Here is a 24127-nt window from a genome sequence, read left to right on the forward strand (position 1 = left end):
ACATACTGTACTGTAACTCCACATAATAAAATGTTTGAAACTTAGGTGGAATTTGATTTTCCAAGATTGAACAATTTATGGTCAAAATCTGTTCACTATTGTGACTGCAAGTTGCATTTACTATGTCAGTCAGTCAGTCATGCCCCATATATGGTCATGCCTCGTGACATCACGTCATCAATATTAAGCCCATATATGGAGATCCCTGATGTCATCAATATTGGCCAGCAAACCTACATCTCACCTCAAACCCTTAGATCTCCATATATGGAGCTGACCTGTTCTGACTTTCGATATGTTGATCCTTCCCCATCCATCCTTCCTCTTCGATGTCTGCCTTTTGAATGATACCTGTCCATTTAAACTCTAGATGGGCCTGCCCCAAAGTTATTGGTGGAGCTGTGACCGGCAGCCGGCGAACACTAGCCTGGGTAAACCCCTCCCCAGATTTGCAAAATGTTGTCCAGCAGGGGGAGTGGGTTTACCCAGGCTAGGCGAACACTACAGTTCTTAACAGCCCGAAAATGAAGGCCCGGCCCTAATCAAATCCTGTACACTCAAGACACTGCCCCCGCTGCCACCATTAGATGATAGATCTTCATATATGGAGCTGACCTGTTCCGACTTTCCATATGTTGACCTGACCTCATCAAACCCTGTACACTCAAGACACGCTCCATATATGGCCAGTACAGATCACCCAGCAGTCTGCTGTCACCCAGGCGGATGTGTGCACGCCTGAGGGCGAGAAGCGACCTCGCCCTTTAGGCAATACCTACATTTCTTTACTGACAAGCTTGTGAAGATGAACAAACATGGCCATCAAGACAAGTTAGTCTAGCTGGAGAAATGAACACAACGGAGACCTACACAAATGGGTTGAGAGTGGGGGGTGATGACATGCAGGAAAAGAGCCTCGAGTCAGATAGACTAGCCTTATTTACTGCATGTGATATGCACGCTTACCAAGTGAGCCCCTAAATGCAGCAAACCCAATAATATTTGAGAAAGGCATGATAAAGACCATTTCATTTGCCACTTGATTGCTCTGGTACATTGCAACGACACCAACCAACACAACCACAAGTTTAGGGTAATGTTTTTTTTTCTTCTTAATGGCGACTTCTTTATTATTATTTACTATAGTCCTAATAGACCCAAGGAAATTACATCTAGCCACAGAAGATCACAGGATCTATTGAATGTGAAGGAGGTAAGTCGATAAGATCGGCTTGATAAGTAAAAGTAACCTACTGGGATTTATCGGCCATACTGCGTGTCATAGGCTCAATCATCAGTTTGTCACCTCCTCCTTCACATTCAGTAGATCCCATGATCTTGTGGCCAGATGTAATTTACTGGGGTCTAGTAGGACTATAGTAAATAAATAAATCGCCGCAAAAAGTTATGTAAAAAGAAAATACAAATTTTGCCACTAAAATTGTAAAAATGAACACGTTTTACTTCCTCAAATAACCTAAAACATGAACCTTGCTTAAAAAAAACCCGTTAAAGTTGTCCTTTAACAAATGTTTGAGCAGAGCCTCACAATATATTGAGGTAAAGAAAATACACATCTCCTTGCTGTCGACACATGCAGACAGTTGAGTTACAAGATTGACCACACACACACACACACACACACACACACACACACACACACACACACACACACACACACACACACACACACACACACACACACACACACACACACACACACACACACGTGTGGGCTCATTCATTCCAAATGTAAATATCATGGATTTTACACATTAAATACTGGTTCATTTTTGTAACCGGACCTTCCAAAGAAAATCTCTTCCAAATCCAACAACAATATGTTTTGTATATAGGAATACTATTGGTGGAGAGGTTTGTCTAACCCATGTTATGCTGATCTGTGATTGGACCATAGCAGTTTGGCTTAGCTATAGGTCAATTGAGGAAGAGTGAACACCTCCATGCAACAGTTCAGTTGTGAGTCATCTGCTGGAGCAAAGACAAGGCCTCAAATCAGTGGTTCTCAAACGTTTTTTAAGTCAAGGACCCCAAAATGTATATTTGGCTATGTGGAAAAAGAAATGCATGTAAAGTGCACCAAACCCAGCACACCGTCTGCACTTGCAATAGGGTCAAAGACCGCCATGCCAAAAATATTCCAAATTATTTTCTTTTTTCTTGGTTTGTTTTTTAAAAATAGCCTATCTACAAGCTTACATAGTGTAGCGTTAAAAAGTTGTTTACAGATGTTTATGCTATATTAACTAATTATACTGGGGACCCCCTGGAATCCCCTCAAGAACACCTGGGGGTCCCTGGTCCCCAATTTAAGAACCAACACAGAGCTTGAGATTAACAGTCAGTGCAAACAGTGTAAGACATTGATCTCATAACACATACAGACAAATGTGAACTGAGAGAGTGAAATAGCATCTTATATTTGAAGGTCTCACTAAAATAGAAATCCTAGTTTTTCATTTTCAACATTCATTCGTTAAACAAAACAAGAGTTAACGTTTGGTGGCATGTGTGGAGATGAAGATTAATTTGTTGCTGCTGAAGTATTCCTTTTTAAAACCCAAACGTGTGAAAACCCTCTCAGCAAAAACAGCCTTCCAGCCAGCAAATGAAAAAGACAGATTCTCCAACTGTGTGTGGACCATGGCTGTTTGTCCCCTCCCCAGAGCATTGCCAGGCCCTTATTCAGGGGAAAACACTAGGAGTATAGGGTCAGCGGTCTCTTGTTCTCCAGGAGTTTATATACAGTGATGGTGGCCAGTGCGGACTGGATAAATTAAATGGAACGGGGGGGGGGGGGGGGGGGGGGGGGGGAGTAGTAGTGTTTGTTTTCTATCTAAAGAGGCGGTACATGCGAGGCAGGCGTCCATCCTTGCTGGACAGAGCGGCCTGGATGTGCTCGTAGGAGGGCAGCTCGGTCAGGTCTCCCAGGGCAGCCACGGCGGGTTTGCCACGCAGCATCTTGCTGGTCACTCGCTTGATGTCGCCGGCTGTAACGTTACCTGGAAAGACGAGACGTTAGTTTTTTTTGTTTTGTTTTTTCCCCCCCCTTTACCACTTTCAACCTGACGTCAGTGTTGATTTCATCGACTAAACCAGGGGTTCTCAACGTTTTTGGCCGGGGACCCCCGGAAATGCTTTGGCAATGACCCCCCCTCCCGACCCCCAATATAAATTGACTGCTACAATAACCTTAAACCATTTTGGGCGGGAACCCCTTTTGGTGTTTTAAGCATTGCTATAATTTAGCTATTGAAAAATAGCAGATCTACAAGCTCATAGCGCGCCACCGAGTGGCGCGCTACGAGCTTGTAGGTCTGCTATTTTTGAAAAAAAGTGAAAATACAATTTAAAAATAATTTTTTTTTTTTTTTTTATAATTTGGGGACTCCCTAAAATAATTTGGCGACCCCCCGAGGGGTCGCGACCCACGGGTTGAGAACCCCTGGACTAAACTATGAGGGAAAATGTTCGCCGACTACCTTTTTTTCACTGAGGAAAACTGAATAAAAACAAAATAACTAATACCTATAAGCTATGATGACTGAAACTATGACTATATATATTGACAATTTCGTCAACAAATAAAAACTAGACTAAAATGTTAAGGAGGGACTAGTGGTCATTTCATGCTTAAAATATCAATAGAATGGACCCTGGTCAACTTGTATATAGGTGGTTACTAGCTACAACTTGAACTAAACGTTGTAAACGACTGTTTGAGAGCCGCCTAAAACTTTAACTGTAATACTAAACGACTGTTTGAGATCCGAGACCGAACGTACCATCAAGGTGCGATGTTGACTCGCTCTACTGCCTCGAAAGAAAAGCATGGAGCCTAAACTTTAAATCATAGAATAACGCACAATGGATTTTCTTTACTCACTTATGAGGGTACACAGTTCGTGTGGCAGCTTTCTCTTTCCTGTGGAGAGAACCTGGCGCCCCACATCCTCGAAAATAACTGGCCGTGACTCCAGGTTCATCATCAACATGGACTTAAGCTGTGTCTTGGCCCTCTCCAACTCCATCTGGATTTAGGCGTTTTCAAAACGGAAACAAAGCTCCGTTTTAGCATTCCATGAGAACAGTAAGCATTTAAGCAACATCCATTAGTGTAGTTTTCCCTCTAGGAACTACTCCCCTTACCTCTCCTACTGTGCCGGTCATCTGGATGAACTCTCTGGTGATGATTTCCACCATTTCCCGTACCTGAAGAGGAAGGTATGTTTGTTTGTTTTTTTCCTTTAAATTAAAAAAGAAATAGCACACAACACAAGGTCCAGATCTAATCAGCATTTTTGCCACCTTCATCTGCCAAATGTAGCGAATGTGCATTTGCAGGGACCCCCATTTAAACCAGAGAGAAATATGGGAACAATGATCATTAGATCCTTTTGTGAATTATTTAAACTTTTACTTTCCTGGAGTATTTCAAAGTTTCAGTACTTTTACTCCTCTGTAGGGAGTACTTGTACTTGTACTCCACGACAATTATTTGAAAACTCTAGTTGCTTTGTAGATTTTGATTATTATTACAAAACAAACATGAACCAATTTAGCCCTATATACGTTTTGGCCATTTGAAAATAGCCGATCTACAAGCATGCGTCGCATAGATCTGTTATATTATATTGTATTACATATAACATGTTATATTATTATACATTTGAAAACTTTAAATGGGTTATTCTGCACAATGAGTACTTTTACTTTTGGTACTTTAAGTACATTTTGAAACCAATACTTTTGTACTTTTACTCAAGTAAATGTTGAATTCCGGACTGCAGTATTGATATATTTTTACATGCGAGTCCTCTTCCCACCACTGACCGTCATACATACCTGCCTGGGGTCTGCACTGGCGTGGATACACAGCAGGTCATACATACCTGCCTGGGGTCTGCACTGGCGTGGATACACAGCAGGTCATACATACCTGCCTGGGGTCTGCACTGGCGTGGATACACAGCAGGTCATACATACCTGCCTGGGGTCTGCACTGGCGTGGATACACAGCAGGTCATACATACCTGCCTGGGGTCTGCACTGGCGTGGATACACAGCAGGCCATACATACCTGCCTGGGGTCTGCACTGGCGTGGATACACAGCAGGCCATACATACCTGCCTGGGGTCTGCACTGGCGTGGATACACAGCAGGCCACTGTCCTCATAGCTGTGGTGGTAGGCAGTAGCATTGTACATCCAATGATGTCTGGAAAGAGTGTCAGTTCATTAACACACGTGACCAGATTTGACTGAGAGCCTTCCATCGTGCAAATTCCAGCTTTTCACCAGAGGAGAAAAACTTTTTTTCTTACTAGAGCAGGGGTTCTCAACGTTTTTGGCCGGGGACCCCCGGAAATGCTTTGGCAATGTCTCGGGACCCCCGCCCCGCCCCCTCCCGACCCCCAATATAAATTGACTGCTACAATAACCTTAAACCATTTTGGGCGGGAACCCCTTTTGGTGTTTTAAGCATTGTTATAATTTAGCTATTGAAAAATAGCAGATCTACAAGCTCATAGCGTGCCACCGAGTGGCGCGCTACGAGCTTGTAGGTCTGCTATTTTTGAAAAATCGTGAAAATAAAATTTAAAAATTTGCATTAACACACGTGACCAGATTTGACTGAGAGCCTTCCATCGTGCAAATTCCAGCTTTTCACCAGAGGAGAAAAACTTTTTTTCTTACTAGAGCATGAAATAAGTAAATGTAAATATGAATAAACTGCCCACAGACCTCCTATGAGACACAGACCGAGTAGAAAAAAAAATTGCGCCATTTTTTCATGATTATTAGTGAGGACAGGTTGAAAAGTGGTGAAGTGGTCCTTTAAGGAAAAAAAGACCAATCTCCACACTATGGGGGACCGGGCCTTCTGCTCAGCTGCTAGAGGGGACTGAAGACTTTTCTTTTTAACAAGGCATTTTCCTAGTTGGACTTTTTAGATGCCCCGTGTGCTTTTTAACCTTGTATCAATTGTCCCCCCTCTCTTGATGTAGCACTTTATTACCTATTGAGTACGTTCAGGTATAGGCGGGTGAACATGCCCTTCCCAGGCCCTCCCGCTGAAAAGGAGCCGCCTCCGCCCATCATCATGTTGAGCACAGCGAACGGGATGAAGTCTTCCTCCTGCCAAAGAGAAACAAAAAAACACCTGCATTGACTCTGGAACACTGCATTGACCTGCATTGACTCTGGGACACCACGGTTGACACAAAACAAAAAAACACCTGCATTGACTCTGGGACACCGCGGTTGACACAAAACAAAAAAACACCTGCATTGACTCTGGGACACCGCGGTTGACACAAAACAAATAAACACCTGCATTGACTCTGGGACACCACGGTTGACACAAAACAAAAAAACACCTGCATTGACTCTGGGACACCGCGGTTGACACAAAACAAATAAACACCGGCATTCCTTTTCGGGTTTACGATTCCGTCGGGAGCGGATGATATTGTTACGTCATGTTGTAGTCATTGTATCGCGGTCATCAGGACGGAACCCTCAATCTGGAACTTCATTTCCCTCAAACCGGAAGAGTAATTAATACCTTCTCAATAAAAGCGTGACTCGCACTACGCTGCATCAAGGCTTTTATTGGGAAGGTATTATTCTTCCGGTTTGAGGGAAAGGATGTTCCGGATTGAGGGTTCCGGCCTGATGACTACAAAACAATGACTACAGCATGACCTAACGATATCATCCGCTCCCGACCAGATCACATGGCAATTTAGTAACACAGACCAGGCTTTACAATTTACAATTTACAATTTAGGCATTTAGCAGACGCTCTTAATCCAGAGCGACTTACATTAAGCAATAACAAAAGCATGGCATACATCACATATATAAAACGTAGTTATCATGAATCATGCGTAGACTAAGAACGTAACAGTGGAGTATCTATGTAAACTATACATACTATACTATACTATATAATATATTATACATGTGTACTATAAAGTGCTATGACTACATGAAGTGCAATTCTAGAGCTGTCTACATAACAAGCTATAAGTCTGTTTAAAATACTTTCCTCCGGGGACTCGGGGAGGAAAGCCTGGTGACGCGAGGTTATCAAACCGTTGGAGATTCTCCATCGTTCAATCCCTACAAGTACTCACCAGGAAGGAGCAGCTCTCCAGGCCGATCATGATGTGTGCGAGCTCTGGGATGGGGGTGGGGCCGAGGCTCACGTCGGACATGTCCTTTTCCATCTAAGTGGTGATCAAAGTGAAACTTTTAATCCATCAGAATTAGGGGTGCAGTTAATCACACTCATGTATTGATCCATTAGAAATTTCACATAGATTTGTTCATATATAAAAACTATGTAAAACAAACTACATGAAAACAAATTTGCTTCTGAATTATTCAAAAAACATAATCGATAGAATAAGAAAAATAATCAATAGTTGCAGCCCTAATTAGAATCATTATTCTAACTGAGGAGAATATGGTGAGGAGAATCTGGTGGACAAATCTGCAGACAAACGCATAAACCAGGGGTGGGCAACTTTGAAGATGGAGAGGGCCACTATAGTTCCACAGTCACTCCAGACAGAGGGCCACTATAGTTCCACAGTCACTCCAGACAGAGGAACACTATAGTTCCACAGTCACTCCAGAGGGCCACTATAGTTCCACAGTCACTCCAGACAGAGGGCCACTATAGTTCCACAGTCACTCCAGACAGAGGGCCACTATAGTTCCACAGTCACTCCAGACAGAGGGCCACTATAGTTCCACAGTCACTCCAGACAGGGCCACTATAGTTCCACAGTCACTCCAGAGGGCCACTATAGTTCCACAGTCACTCCAGACAGAGGGCCACTATAGTTCCACAGTCACTCCAGAGGGCCACTATAGTTCCACAGTCACTCCAGACAGAGGGCCACTATAGTTCCACAGTCACTCCAGAGGGCCACTATAGTTCCACAGTCACTCCAGACAGAGGGCCACTATAGTTCCACAGTCACTCCAGAGGGCCACTATAGTTCCACAGTCACTCCAGACAGAGGGCCACTATAGTTCCACAGTCACTCCAGAGGGCCACTATGGTTCCACAGCCACATAAACAAACAAATAATCCCACCTTCATGATGCCACCAGTGTACTGCGCTACGGACAGGTCAACGTTGGCGGGCGTGCTCGCTCCCCACGCCGGCCTGGCGCCCAGCAGGTACTTCCTGGCACACGCCACCAGCTGCTCGTGCTCGATGCCCACTCCCGCCAGCACCATGCGCTCGGGACAATAGTAGCTGCTGAGGTAGTCGTGGAGCACCTTCCTGTCAATCTTGTCCACGTTGTCCACGGGGCAAAAGCGCGCCAGACCCACTGTGTTGCCTCGATATGCTGCCTGGAATTTATTTAAAAAAAAATCATTGGTATCGTGACCTTTAAAAGTGTTACAATACGGTTAGGTGTTATATTTATTTAGGCAATAACACACCAATATTCCACTCTACATCGTCTTGGCATCACTTTTTCACTAAACTTCCTGAATTGCACGTTTCAACAATATATGTTTTATTAAGTTCTGTATGACATAGGTTAAAGGGAATTATATAACAGGTCGTTTCGAGAAAGCAATCCGATTGGTTCAAACAGCCAAAATGTTAGGAAGGGACTAGTAGTGGACACGACATCCAGTATAAGTCATTTTACACTTGGTTGCATGCTGAAAGTAGCTGAAAATACAAGATCACAATGCAACAGGCATAAGACTAAATCTTAATTGCCCAGACTCTTCTTCAACAAAGACATTCTTTGTTCTGTACTCATACAATAGTATGGTACAAAACACTGAAGTCCTTAAACCAGAAACCTAATCGCACGCGGGAGGCAACGGGTGTTTTCACATGTCGAACGTTTGGGTCTCGGATAAGCGTGTGCACCCCACGTGTCGCACGCGTTGTGAGCTTGTAGATCGGCTATTTTCAGCAAGTGTAAAATCAGTCATTACAACGGCATCAAGGACCGCCAAAACACATTTTAGTCGACTAAATCAACTGTAGATTTAAAATCGACTAAAATCTTATGATATTTAGTCGACTAAAACGACTCCAGGTGACTCAAATGTGAAATTTTGCCGTCAAAATCAACACTGATTCAGTAGACTTGACTCACTGCGTGGATCATCTCGGTCAGTAAGGGTTCGGGGTCAGGCCTCATGTTCAGGTCCTCAAGTTCAAAACGTACCGCCATTCTGGTCATCTCGATCTCCTCATCTACACACACACACACACACACACACACACACAGTGATCGGGGAAAACAAGACTTAAAATCACAGTGACTTGTCACCGTCAGTGGAAATTTATCTAAAGCAGTGGTTTTCTTTCAACCCTTTATGTCAAGGCCCATTATTTATTTGATTTGATGACATTTAGCCTCTCAGACCCAAAAACTAAAGAATGTTTCGTTGTCGTTGTATAAGATCTTGTCGACAATACCATGTTGTACTGACGTTGGTACCGTAGGAGAGAGAACAGGCAAACGTTGATGAAACTAACAATTCTTCTACATTCTCTAATTGTGTAGACTTCTTGTAAAGTAAGTAATGCAAATGTTTGACAATAATTTTAACTCTTGAAAAATGGGTCCATTTGGTTACCAACTCTCCATCATTTAGCTATACTAGGGACTATTTTTGAACGTCTTTGAAAGTATAAAATATGGCTTAAAGTGGTTAAGACTGACCTAGGAGGCGAGGCTGCAGAACAGCATCAGACAGAAGGCTGACAACCGTTTCTAGGCCCTTCACTTCAGCAGACACGGCATACATGGTGGTGTCTCTGTAGAAGGAAGATGATCAATTCAAATAATAATAAATTAATAAACGCTCCTCAAGCAAGTGGAAAAAGCGATACATTCTGTGATACACAATGAGTTTGTTAACCCATTCTGGGTGGGAACCCCTTTTGGTGTTTTAAGCATCATGTTATACCGGTACTTTAGCTGTTGAAAAACAGCAGATCTACAAGCTCATAGCGCGGCACAGAGTGCCGTGCTAAGAGCTTGTAGATCTGCTATTTTCGAAAAATCGTGAAAATAAGGCGCAAATCTTTGGATACATATTCTTTCAGAGCGAACGTTTTTAACTCAAATATTTGCTTCTGGGGGGGAGGGTCCCTGGAACAACATATTTTCAGATTGGGGTCCGTGGCCAAATACATATAATTCTGGGGGTCCTTGATGAAAATGTTTGAGAACGACTGAAATAGAAACATGGGGTTTTTCAGAAAACCTTCAGGTTTTAGAAGGCATTGGTAGAATCGTCCTCGGGTCTAAATAATATAATAATGAATTTATAATGAATTGCATTTTTATAGCGCTTTTCCAAGTGATCAAAGCGCTTTACAATGGTTCATTCATTCATACATTGGGAGGTGAAGCGGCGAACAGTCGACGCCAGCGTCCTCACTTCCCACATTCACACACCAATGGTGGCAAGCTTACACCGACCGACTCATTGGAGGCAATGTAGGGTTCAGTGTCTTGCCCAAGGACACTTCGACATGTGGACAGGAGGAGCCGGGATTCGAACCGCCGACCCAGGGATCATTGGACGACCTGCTCTACCTCCTGAGCCACAGCCGCCCCTGAAAGACGCGGTAGGGGTAGGGTAACATACCTGGATGTTTGGCAGTCACATATTCCGCCGTGTTTTTCCAGCGTGAGGAGGATCTCGTCCTTACTGCCATACTGAGCTGTGGACTACAAACGCACACGACGTCAATTCTATACACAGACAAGTTTTCATTTACCATTGTGTGTTCAAATGCAACCAAATGGACGGAGGCTACATTTCAGAATAAACACACTTCACTTGGGATTTTATAGTACGAATGACCATAGATCAGGGGTGGGCAACTTTGACAATGGAGAGGGCCGCTATATTTCCACACTCACTCCCTAGGGCAGGGGTGGGCAACTGGTGGCCCGGGGGCCACATGCGGCCCCCACCTTCACTTAATGTGGCCCTCAGGTTAATGTCAGAATACTGATAGAATATTGGTTTCAGCTGTTACTATTCCACATGCAAGCATGGCCCGCTGTTATTACTTCAGTCTAAATTAGTAGCTCATTGCTTCAACACAAGTATAATTAAAGGCATTTGAAATTACATAATGTTAATTTTCAGGATTCAAATTCAAAAATAGCAAAAAATAATTCAACATTTCAATTCGAACATGGCAAAAATAGCCGATCTACAAGCTCAAAACGTGTCGCAGCGCGACACGTTTTGAGCTTGTAGATCGGCTATTTTTGCGACGACAGTAATATATGGCCCTAGGGAGTGAGTGTGGAAATATAGCGGCCCTCTCCATTGTCAAAGTTGCCCACCCCTGCCCTAGGGCCATATATTACTGTCGTCGCAAAAATAGCCGATCTACAAGCTCAAAACGTGTCGCGCTGCGACACGTTTTGAGCTTGTAGATCGGCTATTTTTGCCATGTTCGAATTGAAATGTTGAATTATTTTTTGCTATTTTTTTATTTGAACCCTGAAAATTAACATTATGTAATTTCAAATGCCTTTAATTATACTTGTGTTGAAGCAATGAGCTACTAATTTAGACTGAAGTAATAACAGCGGGCCATGCTTGCATGTGGAATAGTAACAGCTGAAACCAATATTATATCAGTATTCTGACATTAACCTGAGGGCCACATTAAGTGAAGGTGGGGGCCGCATGTGGCCCCCGGGCCACCAGTTGCCCACCCCTGCCATAGATGATAGTGAACAATTCAAGAGGGAGAAAAGTGTGAGCACATTGACCAACAACCGCTAATACTTACAGAAAAGGCGAGTTTCTCCAAGAAGTGTGCAATCCCACTTGGATACTTGGCCTCGTACCTGGATCCAGAGTTTACTAAAACTAAGACAGACAGAGAAGGTTGCCCCAATATTAATACATTATCCTATTTAGACTGCTGAGGACACATTAGTGTCACCTTTTAACCACTTAACCATTATTTTAAACTTTATCTGTTGACAAATAGCAGATCTACAAGCTCATAGTGCGGCACAGAGTGCTGCGCTACAAGCTTGTAAATCTGCTATTTTTGAAAAATCATGAAAATGTGGCACAAATCTTTGAATATACAGTACATTCTTTCACAGTGAGCGTTTTTAACTGAAATATTTGCTTCTGGGGGGTCCCTGAATTTTCAGATGGGGGTCAGCGGCCAAATAATACAATACTGTGGGTCCTTGAAATGAAAAAGTTTGGAGCACCAGTGCACCACTGATACGTTTTTCAGAAAACCATCAGGATTTGGAAGACATTTTGTAGAATCTGGTCCGGTAAAAATATTATTAATCATTATAGACTAAGGGGTCGTCCGATCACATCCTAGCCGATCTGTGACTATAAATAAACCTTGTCCAATGTCATATATATCAGAAAATGAGTTAGTAATATAATAATCTACCATAAAGATTGGTTAAAAGAATTAGGTTTCATTCACTTACACAAGGCTATGGAATGCAGCTTTAGATTAACACATTTTGGGCAGGAACCCCTATTGGTGTATTAAACATTATGTTGTAATTTAGCTATTGAAAAATAGCAGATCTACAAGCTCATAGCGCGCTACGAGCTTGTAGATCTGCTATTTTTGAAAAATCGTGAAAATATTTATTTCAGAAAACTGGAGGATTTAGAAGATCTTTTTAAATTTCGAGGTCAGGCCTAAATGGGTTAACATTGAGGATTTTAGTGGACCCAGTGGTTTTTAGGAGTCCCTTCATTGTTTCGTTTCCTACATTTTGTTCTTAATTATTACTATTTCAAAACATTTTCAGATAGAAAACAAATGTTTAAAAAGTCGATCTACAAGCCGATCTACAAGCTTGCGGCGTGTTGTGAGCTTGTAGATCTTCCATTTTCACCAGTGTGGGTCCCGGGGAAACAAATTTCTTTTTTGGGGGTCACGGGCTAAAACGTTTGGTAACCACTGTGATCAGTACAACAGAACAAGGGACTTACTTCCAACCGTGCAGAATTGACCGAACTTATCCTGCGACGCAACTTTAAGGCCATTTTCCAACGTAGTGATCTTGGTCTCGTATTTCTCCTGCCCATCCACCGATGCAAACACTGGCTTGGGGATGCCCGGCAGGGGCGTGGACAGGGAGATGTTTGGGTACCCAGTACCACTGCTGTACTTCCTGTATGCTGCGACGCCAAACCTTTGAGAAAACAATAAAAACATAGTGACATTTCCTTCACCCATCAAATCGGTCACAGTAACGCAGCGGGCTGAACGACAAATCTCAAATAACAAAACACGAGAACGGGGCGCCCGCTGGCCAAGTGGTCCAGGCGTCGCGTGTTCATAACGACCTTTGCTGCATGTCTCTCCCCGTCTCTCTCTCCCTCTTTCCTATCTATCTCCACTTGATACCATCAATAAAGGCAGAAAAGCCAAAAACAAATCTTAAAAAAACAAAAAAAACAAACATCATAATTATTAGGGGAACATTGTGTGACAAATAGCAGCAGCTCTACAAGCTCACAATGCATTTGCAACACAATGCATTGCGAGCTTAGTTGTAGAACTGCCATTTTCACTTTTTGATGCACTACAAAGAATAGGGTTTAAGTGATTACATTTTAAATGTACCAACACTGACTTGAAAGTCTGAAAGCACCCATAGTGTGGTAAACTTGTAAAGCACTTCACTTTCCATTTTTGATACTTTAGTTTATAACTCCAGTCCACTATCAGAAGCAAATATTGTGCTTTTAACAACTACAATTATTTGACAGATTTACCAGCCAATTTGCAGAAACAACATATTAACAGATTTGTTATGAAATATAAACAAAAGTATTTCAAATCAACTCCACCTTTATCAGCTGCAACCTTAAAGTAATTAAGACACACATGATGCATTAGTAATTACAATTCAATATAGTACCAGTTCACAGTCAAAGTAATTTGGCACTGCTAACGCCAAAACTTTTACTCAAGAAGTAAACATTTTGAATGCACGTCTGCATGTCTATTTTACTGTGTTTCTACCGTTTTCAACTATTGCTTATCTTGTAAGTTACAGACTACAGTAGGTACACTTCCAGATATGCTAGTTTGACAGCTAGGTTAGCCTCATGCTAGCAGGCTGGCTGACACTGGTGACACAACAGAAGCCGACGGTTCAATGTGCCAGGCTGTGAGTCGCTACGGCATGAAAGGCAGATATTAAAACTCCACCGGTCTGTACATCAGAGTTGTTGTTAATGTCAGCGGAATGAAGGCTTTAGCGGTTTGTTACCTGTGGACACGACTCCAGGTTCTACACTTGGACATGTGTGTCGCCATCTTGGCTCCTTCTGTGACCACTGGAGAGAGAACCAGAACGCGCATGTATGATGATGACATCATATGATGACATACATTATTCAAACGCCTCCATAGACGGGAAGCAGCTGGGGACAAAATGTCACTTTACTTTTAAAGAGTTTATTTTAAACCAGTTGTTGCCGGTTCTTCTCAAAAATCATGTTAATAATAATATCAAATACTACCTGTAGTAGGCCTAGATGAATTCCTGTTCTGATGAATTCCTGTTCTGATTTAAACATGGTGGACCCTAGCCCAAACATTTAGACTCTTTTTTTCGATTCTGACGAATCGATTCGTCAGAATCGAAAAAAACCTCTACGAGAGTCTAAATGTTTGGGCTAGGTGGACCCTATTGGAAACAAGTGTAATGCTTAATTGGGTCGTCCACTCACAGTTAACAGCCTTTGTATTGAGTTTGTGCTCGAAATGTACTGTAATTCTGCAAACTGTTAATACATATTTCAATCAATCAATCAAAGAGACGATTTCCTAGTAGGCAGCTGTCAAAGGGCTGGTATAAATTCGGGGGTGGGAGTCGGATGCTTGAGCACAAGTGTATTGATTTTGGTAGGCCTACCTCTTTTTATACTGATCATATTATATTGTTATATTATATGGTGTTGTTGATCTTCTTCTTACTGAACTGGCACACTTCGCCGGTCTTGCCTGACACTGGACCCCCAGATCTGATACTTCTGAGTTAATCTGGAATTCCTGAGTTAATCTGGAACACACAGTGAGGAACTCACTTGCTGGTACTTCTTCTGACGCACTCGCTGTCTTCTGAGCCATACTTTATAGGGTGACGTGACGTCGTGGCCTGACATCACGCTACCGACCGTTTCCGTGGCAACACTACCACTAGCTCTTTATATAGGGCTTAGCTGGAGGCTTAGCTGGATGCTTATCACGAAGACAAGGTCAGTGGCCTGGTTGGTAACCTTTCAGGCTTTATAGTGGCCTGCCGGCCTTGTGGTTCCCAAAGTGAGGTCCGGGGTCCTTGAGGGAGTTCCAGGGGGTCCCCAGCTAAATGATAGTTTGGAACCAAATGGACCTTTATGGGTCTGTAACTCTGAGAGTGTACAAATGGAACCAAATTGTCCAGTTACCATAAATTGGGGTCTCAGAGATAGAAATGCCATTAAATGGGGGTCCGTAGACTAATGCATGTCAAACTGGGGGTCCTTGAAATTAAACAGGTTGAGAATCACTGCTAGAGCCGTAAAAATCTTCTCTTATGGGGGTATATGGCATATCTTTTCAAATGGGGGTCCGCAGGCTAATTTGTGTCAATTTGGGGGTCCTTGACATGAAAACGTTTGGGAACAACTGCAATAGAGGGTAATGGGTATGTATTGTCGTCCTACACAAAGATTAAATTCTGTATTCTGTTTTTTTGTTAAATTCCCATTGACAATGATGCACATCATGTGTGTCTGAGCAAATCGACATGTTACGGCATGATGATGTATGATGATTAGAACGCCGCTCACTGAACACGGTCCACGGATGTGATTTTATTTTTGTATCCATTGTTCTTGGAGTGATCTGGAAAAACCTTAAACATTTTAGTTTAATGAATAATATGTTATTTTTGACCAGTCTAGAGTAGATTGCAGTGGTTACATGTGTTTGGTCCGACGATTCATTGATCCCTAACCTATCCCGATTGCAGTGGTTGGATTTGGTCTCCCTCGCTGCTCTTCTGTTAGACATAGCCTAAGGTCAGGTAGGACACCTACTGGCTGACACATGGTACTGCCTTAAAGATAAAAATGCCATATCTCCCCAACAATATTACAGTAATATGCATCACTTTGTAAAAGGTCACTGCATGTCTTTGATGTTTGTGTTTGCAATACACAATGTTTGTGACAGTGTTTGCACAAACACTCAAAACTGGCCATTCATTGTCAATGGCATTCAATGTTTGTTAGGACAATGTTTGTGTTTGCACAAACCCTCAAGGTTGGACATATATAGGGGATAGCACCCCTCAAACATGGCTCTGTTTTTAAATATCACAACGTGGCCATGGTTACATGTCAGTGGCTATGTTAATATAATTATATGTGAAATGATAATTTATATATAAATATATATATATATATATATATATATATATATATATATATATATATATATAGAGAGAGAGAGAGAGAGAGAGAGAGAGAGTGTGCATGCGGGCGGGCGGCCAATGTGTGAGTGTGATAGTGTAGGTATAAGGCTATAGGTAGGCTATAGTAGCCTCTAATCATCTGCCCTACACATGCACATCTCAGAGCAGTTAAAAAATTGAGATCGACAAGAATAATGTCATGTGATATGCACTGGGATTTCTTGCAGACACATTTGATCAGTTGGGTAATGGTGGCTGGGGCGTGGGTATCCTGTGTTGTGACTGGCAGCAGTTGAGCTCCCTCAGCGATGCGTCCCATCTATATTCAGTTGCTGGTGGCATCTGTGGGTTAGGTACATGGTCCTGATCCCATACCATTGCCTGATGATGTGAGAGGGAAATGGCTTGATTTAATGCTGCTTGTGTAGGTGGCAGCTTCTCTGCTTCTAATTGTTTGAGCTCACCAACATCCACAGGATTTGTACCGGGCTCGTACAGCTGGCAAACAAATGCTTCAATCTTTTTTGACAGTTGTCCCCTGCCTGACCACTTCATAGCCACACTGGACAGGGAGACCAAAGAACATAGTGAGATCCATGTAGTATTTGACCGACACCAGGGTGGCAAGCCCCGAGCCCCTTCGTCAGTGAAAAAAGGTAGTCGACGGAAAATCTGCGTAACACTTGGATGTCACTTCCGTAACACCATTAACACCATGTCTTGGTTGTAATATATACTGATACCTGCGACATAGAACCGAAGCATTCTACTTGAAACTGACGATTCTCTTTTTGGAGAAAAAAATTAATAATAATAGTATACGGTGGCCATAGCTCAACTGCAAAGAAAACTTTTGAAAAAACATCTTGTGTAATGTATATGGTCACTATGTTGTCACTGCCAGTACATATAGCATTTCACAGGATGTACTTCTGTTTTCAAGATGATGGTTTACCGTCAACCAGGTTTCCTTCCCTCTGTAAATAACCTAAAGCTGTATTACAGTGATTACACACATAGATTTTAAGGAATTATTAGGCATTATGAAATTCAATAAATTAAATATAGCTTAATGTACAGTTTTCGGATTTTCAGCTCTGTGTCCAGTGTGCAACCACCTTAAGTGTGTAGTGATTTTTTTTGTGTGAATACTTTTCACATTTTGTGAATTCATAATGTCATAACCTTTTATTTCAACTAGTACAGTTGAGGTGCAGGCCCTCATTTTCAATATAGCCGAGATACAGAACACGATAATCAACAGGACATTCATACTGTAAATTATAATACATGAATCAGAAGACAGAAAATACTCAAAAAACTAAAATACTCAAAGAACTAAAACAGATAAAACTAGAAAAAGTGCCCTTCCGGGCACAGGTCTCCACCAGGAGGATAGGAGTGTGTGTGATGTTTGGCAAAATGTTTAGGAGGATGTTTTTTGTTATTTGTTTTTGCAACAATTTCGTCATTTTGTTGAGGAGAGCCAGATCACTCATAGCATCTCTGAGGATAGAATTCTGGATGAGCAGGACATGTGCAGCATTTTGTACAAAACGGGCCACTCCTGAAAACTTTGGAAGGCAATGTTAGCCAATCAGTGTACAATCTGAGAAATCCAACAGACTCGTCTTGATCACATGACTACAGAGATCATGTATTTCTGTAGCCATTTCTTCATACGCCTTTGATGGCAATTGGATGATTTGAGGCATTTTGTTCCAAAAATGTGTTTTGCAAAAATCTACCTGTTGGTGGCGCTATAACAGGCCAATGTGAAAAGGGTGGGATATATTCCTCAGCCTAGTAAGAAAATGTGTGAAAGATTTCACGTAAATTGCATGCTGCGTTCATGATTTGAGGCTATTGTTCAAAACGGGGCAATCTTGCAAACTGTGAAAGCCAATTATAGCCAAATAGGATGGAATATGAAATATCAGACAGATCCGACTTGAGCACATGACCATAGAGATACTGTGTAACGATTTGTGAGATTTTTGGACAGAATCTGGAGGAGTAATATAAAAAAATGTGTTTTACAAAAGTCGGCCTCCTGGTGGCGCTATAAAAGGCAGATGCGGAAAATGCAGGTCAAAGGTTTGTCCTTGGCCTCTAGGGAGTGTGCATGCAACGTTTCACGCAGATTGGTGCAGTTTTAGGTAATAAATGTGAAAAGCTGCCTCATGGTGGCGCTATAACAGGCCGTTCTGGAAAATGTGGGGCAGAGGTTCATCGTTGGCATCCAGGGAGTGTGTGTGCAAAGTTTGGCATCGGCCGGGTTAACGGTGCCGGAGATTAGCTGTACACAGACGGACGGAAGGAAGGACGGACACACGGACGGACGGACACACACACGGACGGAGTGCAAAACATACTCTCTCCCCATGCCTTCGGCCTGGTGGAGACACCAAAAACATAAAGAAAGCGGTTACAATCTTGAACAAAAGTGTTAAGCCGTTCATTGACCCAAGCTTAGGACCATTCCAAGCAGATGGAGCACTGTCAGAGAATGCTGCCTTGCCTATAGCTCTGTCTGAGCAAAATTGCGAGCGTCATGAAGTCACTGGTCTGATTAGGGACTAGGGTTCTGATTCAGCATAGAACAAATATAAGAGGGGAGCATTCTTGAGAAGGTTTTAGATATAGCTCCAAGCAGCAATAAGAGGGGCCAAACCACAGACGAATAACAGTCTAAGTCCACACTATTGATCCATAATATATAAATGATAGATAAGGGTTCAGGACAACGAGGCCTTTTCGGCGGAAACCATGCAAGGAACCAACCAGCACATCAGGAGCAATTAGGGTTTCAGAGTCTTGCTCAAGGACACTTCGACACTAACTCTGGGGGAGCCCGGGTTCGAACTGGCAACCTTGCTGTTACCTTCCAGCCACTCTACCCCTGAACCACCGCCGTCCCCTCTGGGGAGGGCCACCCCAGAGCCATCTAAAAGAAGAGTTACGATATTAAGGGGGCAGAAACCGAGCGCTCAAGCGCTGTTCATGCAGCCTGGAGAGGGACAAGCTGGAGTAATACATTGTTTTCAACAAGGGCGGCGCAAATAAGAGCAATTTTAGGCATATGTGCAACATGCCAACTGTTTTAAAGTATTGTACAGTAACAACTAAAGCCTCTGTAATGTTTATGTTGTACGATTACTACAAACAATCTAAAATAAAGGGATTTAAGATCATTACAGCTGGGCTGTTGACTGGGTCCAATACATTTCTTTCTACTTCCGGTCCAGGACTTGTCTACTATGTAGAAGAGCTACCATTGGACTGGCCCCATGAAGTGAACAGAGTTTTCGTAACTCTGTCTTACTCTATGGCTCTGGGACAATGACTGCATATTTAGATATAGCCTACTTGTGAGGGCCCTGCATGGAAGAGTCACAGGTGTCATCATTCTTTTCTTTTTTTTCCAGTCCATATTAACTTATTGTTAGTTGTCTGAATATTATTATTGTGAAATAAATGTGAAACAAAAAGAAAATAGCATACTGCATATCACACAAAGAAAACTATCCAGGGCCACTGCCCACTTTCACAGCTAGTGTAACCTACTAGCCTGGTTTCCAGCCCATAGACCCCGCCCACTCGACTGAGCGCACTGGTTCTCAGAGTCTGACAACCAGGCTAGTAACCTACTGTAGTATTTGAAGGTTATTATTTGTATATTTATGTATTATGTTTTTCTTTGTTTGTGTTTTCAAATGTGAATGAACAGACTATTCAGTACTGATACAACATTAAACATATAAAATAATTCAAAATGTATTCAAGAAAACATATAGGCCTACATAACACAACATTCCAACAGTAAAATGTATGATTTGCTGGTTTGTTTAATGTTTTGCGCCTGATGGAGGAGAAAGGAACTGGTTGGAATAACGTGTTCCTTCCACGCCCAACCGTGAAAACTCCCCCTTGCCAGGTGAAAAGAAGCGGCTTAATTGGCATGGACTCCTCACTGAAGGAAGCATGAGGTCAGTCCGTTGCTCTCCCCAGGTTGGCAGAGGGAGTGTAGCTCCCAGGATTACATTAAACAATTGACACTGGGTGAAAAAAAATGTGTTACAAAAATCGTGTGATAAGCATTTAAGTAGAAAAAAGAAGAATGAGTCGGCACACTGGTGATGCAGAAAAAGCTCCTCTAAAGTTTATTGCTGCTCGTGCAATCAACGTTTAGATCTTAATAGATCTTCATCAGGACATACTGTAACTGTATACATGTGAATGGACATAAACACATTATGTTTAACTAGTACACCAAATGCACACTAAAGCAGAAACCACACCAAAGGGTCGCCATGCAACTCCTTGCATCCTAACCTCGCGTCACCAGGCTTTCCACCTCGGAGGAAAAAAGCCTGGTCTGTTGTGTTACTAAATTGCTGTGTGAACCGGTTTGGAGCGGATGATATCGTTACGTCATGTTGTAGTCATTGTTTTGTAGTCATCAGGCAGGAATTCACCATCATCTGGAACTTCCTTTCCCTCAAACCGGAAGAATTACAATAAAAGCTTTCGTAGCCTGTGGCTTTTATTGAGAAGAATCGGTTTGAGGGATAAACCGTCTAGTCCTGTCTCGACCCTTTGGTGTGGTTTGGGCTTAAGGGAAAGTGAGGTCATATCAGCTAGTCAGCTCCACTCATCGATGGCTGGTATTGCAAAAAATATATATATATAATAAAGAACAAACAGTTTGTACCATCCCAGAATTAAAAAAGCAATACATTTGCATTTACAGTATCCCAAGACTAATACATATTATAAATATATCAGGTAGGCCTACTTGTAATATAATTATATATATGCCATTTGACAAATGAGGTCTGATGTAATCATATAGCAAATATAGCACGAAAATAAGGATTAAAAATCTAGGAGATTATAGAGCGTTCACATTTAGGCTTCAAGGTTAGACCCAGTAGTTTGGGGTTAACTGCTAGGCGCTGATTGGATAGCATTAGCCTCACGTTGCCAGCCTTCATCTGCGTTCGCAATGCATATTGCCTCAGGCAGATTACGCAGTGATATTAGTATCGCTACGCGAGGCTAGGATAGCATGGCATGGGGACAGCATTGATCATGGGGTCATGTGTCGTGGGAACAGCATTGTCAGACAGGGATGGCTGCAGGTTTCCTGTGCAGGGACCAATCTGGCGGAGTAGGCACATGGAGAGTATCACACCTAAGATCTGTACCAAGACAATATATATCATATTTAGGCAATCATATAAATGAGTGATGTTTGCAGTTTTAATGCACATCAGCTGTCTGTTATTATGTGGGTGTTAAGAAAGGGTCTTTGAGGTCACAGAGATGGCTTATTACTGTATGTGTTAATGATGAGACAAGGTTTTATAGCTTTGAGAAATACTGTAACACATACCGCTGCTGCTGAAAAGCCAAAGGATATTCCCAGGACTGAACGCAATGCATGATCCACGCCTTTCATCAGTAGGTCTATATCAGGGTGATCTTGATATTGTGACTCTATCTCCTGCCGCGCCTAAAAATGAAAAAAAGTCTCAACTCAAATGTATTTGCATGGCCCTCAAAGCGCTATACAGGACCACACTTAACACATTAACACACACACACACACACACACACACACACACACACACACACACACACACACACACACACACACACACACACACACACACACACACACACACACACACACACGGATATGTCACAACAGACACACATGGGCTGACCATTGTGACATATCCACCAATGTCAAACAATAATATTGCTCTCCCTTTTTACAAAAAACTTTAACAGTTGGAATCTCAGAGAAGATTAATTGTATGATGAGCCTCAAATTGAGATTTCTTAGTCAAAAACATTTTCTTAACTTATAAGAACTTGACTGTTCAATTACCAATGTTAATAAACCTCAAAAGGGCTTACCTGAGATACAAACAAAAGATACACAAAAGAGACTTGGATGCCTTTGATGAACAGAAAGATAGCTCCAACCATCATCATTACCGTAAACTACACAGGATAGACAATGGTGTTACAACGGTGTTGATTATGTGATATAGTACAATAGAATAGAGTTGACAATAGAATAGAATAACGTACTATAACCAGGGCAACAGCGTTCTCACGGCGAGCTCCAAATATCCCCAAAATGGGGACGATGATTAAGCCCACAGCGGTTACATAGATCCACTGGATACCGCCAGACTGATAGAGTCAACAACAGAGAGAGAGTCAGCTGGATCTAACACACTGTTTCAAACAACATTAAAAGAAATACATAAAAAACATGAAAAAACATTAATTAAAATTTGAATTAATTAAAAACAAATTGCTATTTTTTCCCAGTAATTCCACGAGGGAAAAAAATCAAAGAAATCCCAACTATATCATCGATCCAACCCATGTGTCCTTTTTTGTGTCTTTTGTATGTATTGTTATAGGGGCGGCTGTGGCTCAGGAGGTAGAGCAGGTTGTCCAATGACCCGTGGGTCGGCGGTTCGAATCCTGCATGGCTCTCCTGTCCACATGTTGAAGTGTCCTTGGGCAAGACACTGAACCCCACCTTGCCTCCAGTGGTTGCCACCATTGGTGTGTGAATGTGGGAGGTGAGGATGCTGGCATTGACTGTTCCCTGCTTCACCTTATAGCCATGGCGGTGCCAGACTCATCCAGAGGATTCACTGATGCTTCCTCCCCCATGTCAGTGAATCCTCGCTATGAGTCTGCATGGCCCCTGATGCTTCCTCCCCATGTCAGTGAATCCTCGCTATGAGTCTGCATGGCCCCTGATGCTTCCTCCCCATGTCAGTGAATCCTCCCCATGAGTCTGCATGGCCCCTGATGCTTCCTCCCCCATGTCAGTGAATCCTCGCTATGAGTCTGGCTGCCAGGCTATAGCTTCACCTCCCAATGCATGAGTGAATGGACCATTGTAAAGCACTTTGAGTAAGCACGTCGTAGTGCATAGAAAAGTGTTATAAAATGCAATCTATTGTTGTTAAGATTATTTTTCTGTCATTTGATGTCTTGTACTGTTCGAAGAATCGAAATAAAATATGTAAAAAAGAAGGGGGGACGGACGGACGGACGGACGGACGGACGGACGGACGGACGGACGGACAGACAGACAGACAGACAGACAGACAGACAGACAGACAGACAGACAGTAATCATTACCTGATTGTTGTTGCCCCAGAGTGCAAGTATAAACAACAAGCATCCTGCAATCTGAACAAAAGATCTACAACTCAGACTGATTTTACAATTCTGATAGGCCTATACAGTCTAAATGGCATGAACAAGTAACAGTCTGAACAGCAATTTAGTAAACAGACAATTTATATTTTAGGTCAGGATAACAATTGTCAGTGGTGGAAAAAAGTACTCACTTAAGTAAAAGTATCAATACTGCTGTAGAAATACTCAGTTTAAGTCCGGAATTCAAAATGTACTTGAGTAAAAGTATCACATCTACAAGCTCACAATGCGCGCATTGCGACGCATTGTGAGCTTGTAGATCGGCTACTAAGCTACTTTCAAACAGCCGAAATGTGTAGGGCCTAAAAAGGGACAGGACACCCAAAATCACCTTTTCTTACATTTTAAG

General features: G+C 42.4%; 1 protein-coding gene and 1 long non-coding RNA gene across 3 annotated transcripts; both read right to left on the reverse strand.

The window, feature by feature from the left end:
- Nucleotides 1-1001: 1001 nt before the first annotated feature.
- pmpca (peptidase, mitochondrial processing subunit alpha) lies at nt 1002-15231 on the reverse strand. 2 transcript variants are annotated; one of them, XM_079516443.1, is made up of 14 exons: nt 15146-15231; nt 14326-14392; nt 13037-13239; nt 11844-11923; nt 10676-10758; nt 9742-9836; nt 9169-9269; nt 8135-8398; nt 7164-7256; nt 6041-6159; nt 5149-5239; nt 4171-4233; nt 3908-4052; nt 1002-3023 (listed from the first exon to the last, which is right to left on the reverse strand). In XM_079516443.1, the coding sequence occupies exons 1-14, from the start codon at nt 15186-15188 to the stop codon at nt 2854-2856; spliced, it is 1617 nt and encodes a 538-aa protein (XP_079372569.1). In that variant the 5' UTR covers nt 15189-15231; the 3' UTR covers nt 1002-2853. The 2 variants fall into 2 exon arrangements, with proteins under 2 accessions (XP_079372569.1, XP_079372570.1); XM_079516444.1 differs by lacking the exon at nt 15146-15231 and adding an exon at nt 14974-15007.
- Nucleotides 15232-21507: 6276 nt separating this feature from the next.
- On the reverse strand, nt 21508-22730 carry LOC306934627. The gene is made up of 4 exons (XR_013791323.1): nt 22621-22730; nt 22444-22530; nt 21914-22033; nt 21508-21719 (listed from the first exon to the last, which is right to left on the reverse strand). It is a non-coding gene; the product is annotated as an uncharacterized lncRNA (long non-coding RNA).
- Between the last annotated feature and the right edge of the window lie 1397 nt (nt 22731-24127).

Source organism: Electrona antarctica (genome assembly GCF_951216825.1).
Source record: "Electrona antarctica genome assembly, chromosome: 12".
NCBI lineage: Eukaryota > Metazoa > Chordata > Actinopteri > Myctophiformes > Myctophidae > Electrona > Electrona antarctica.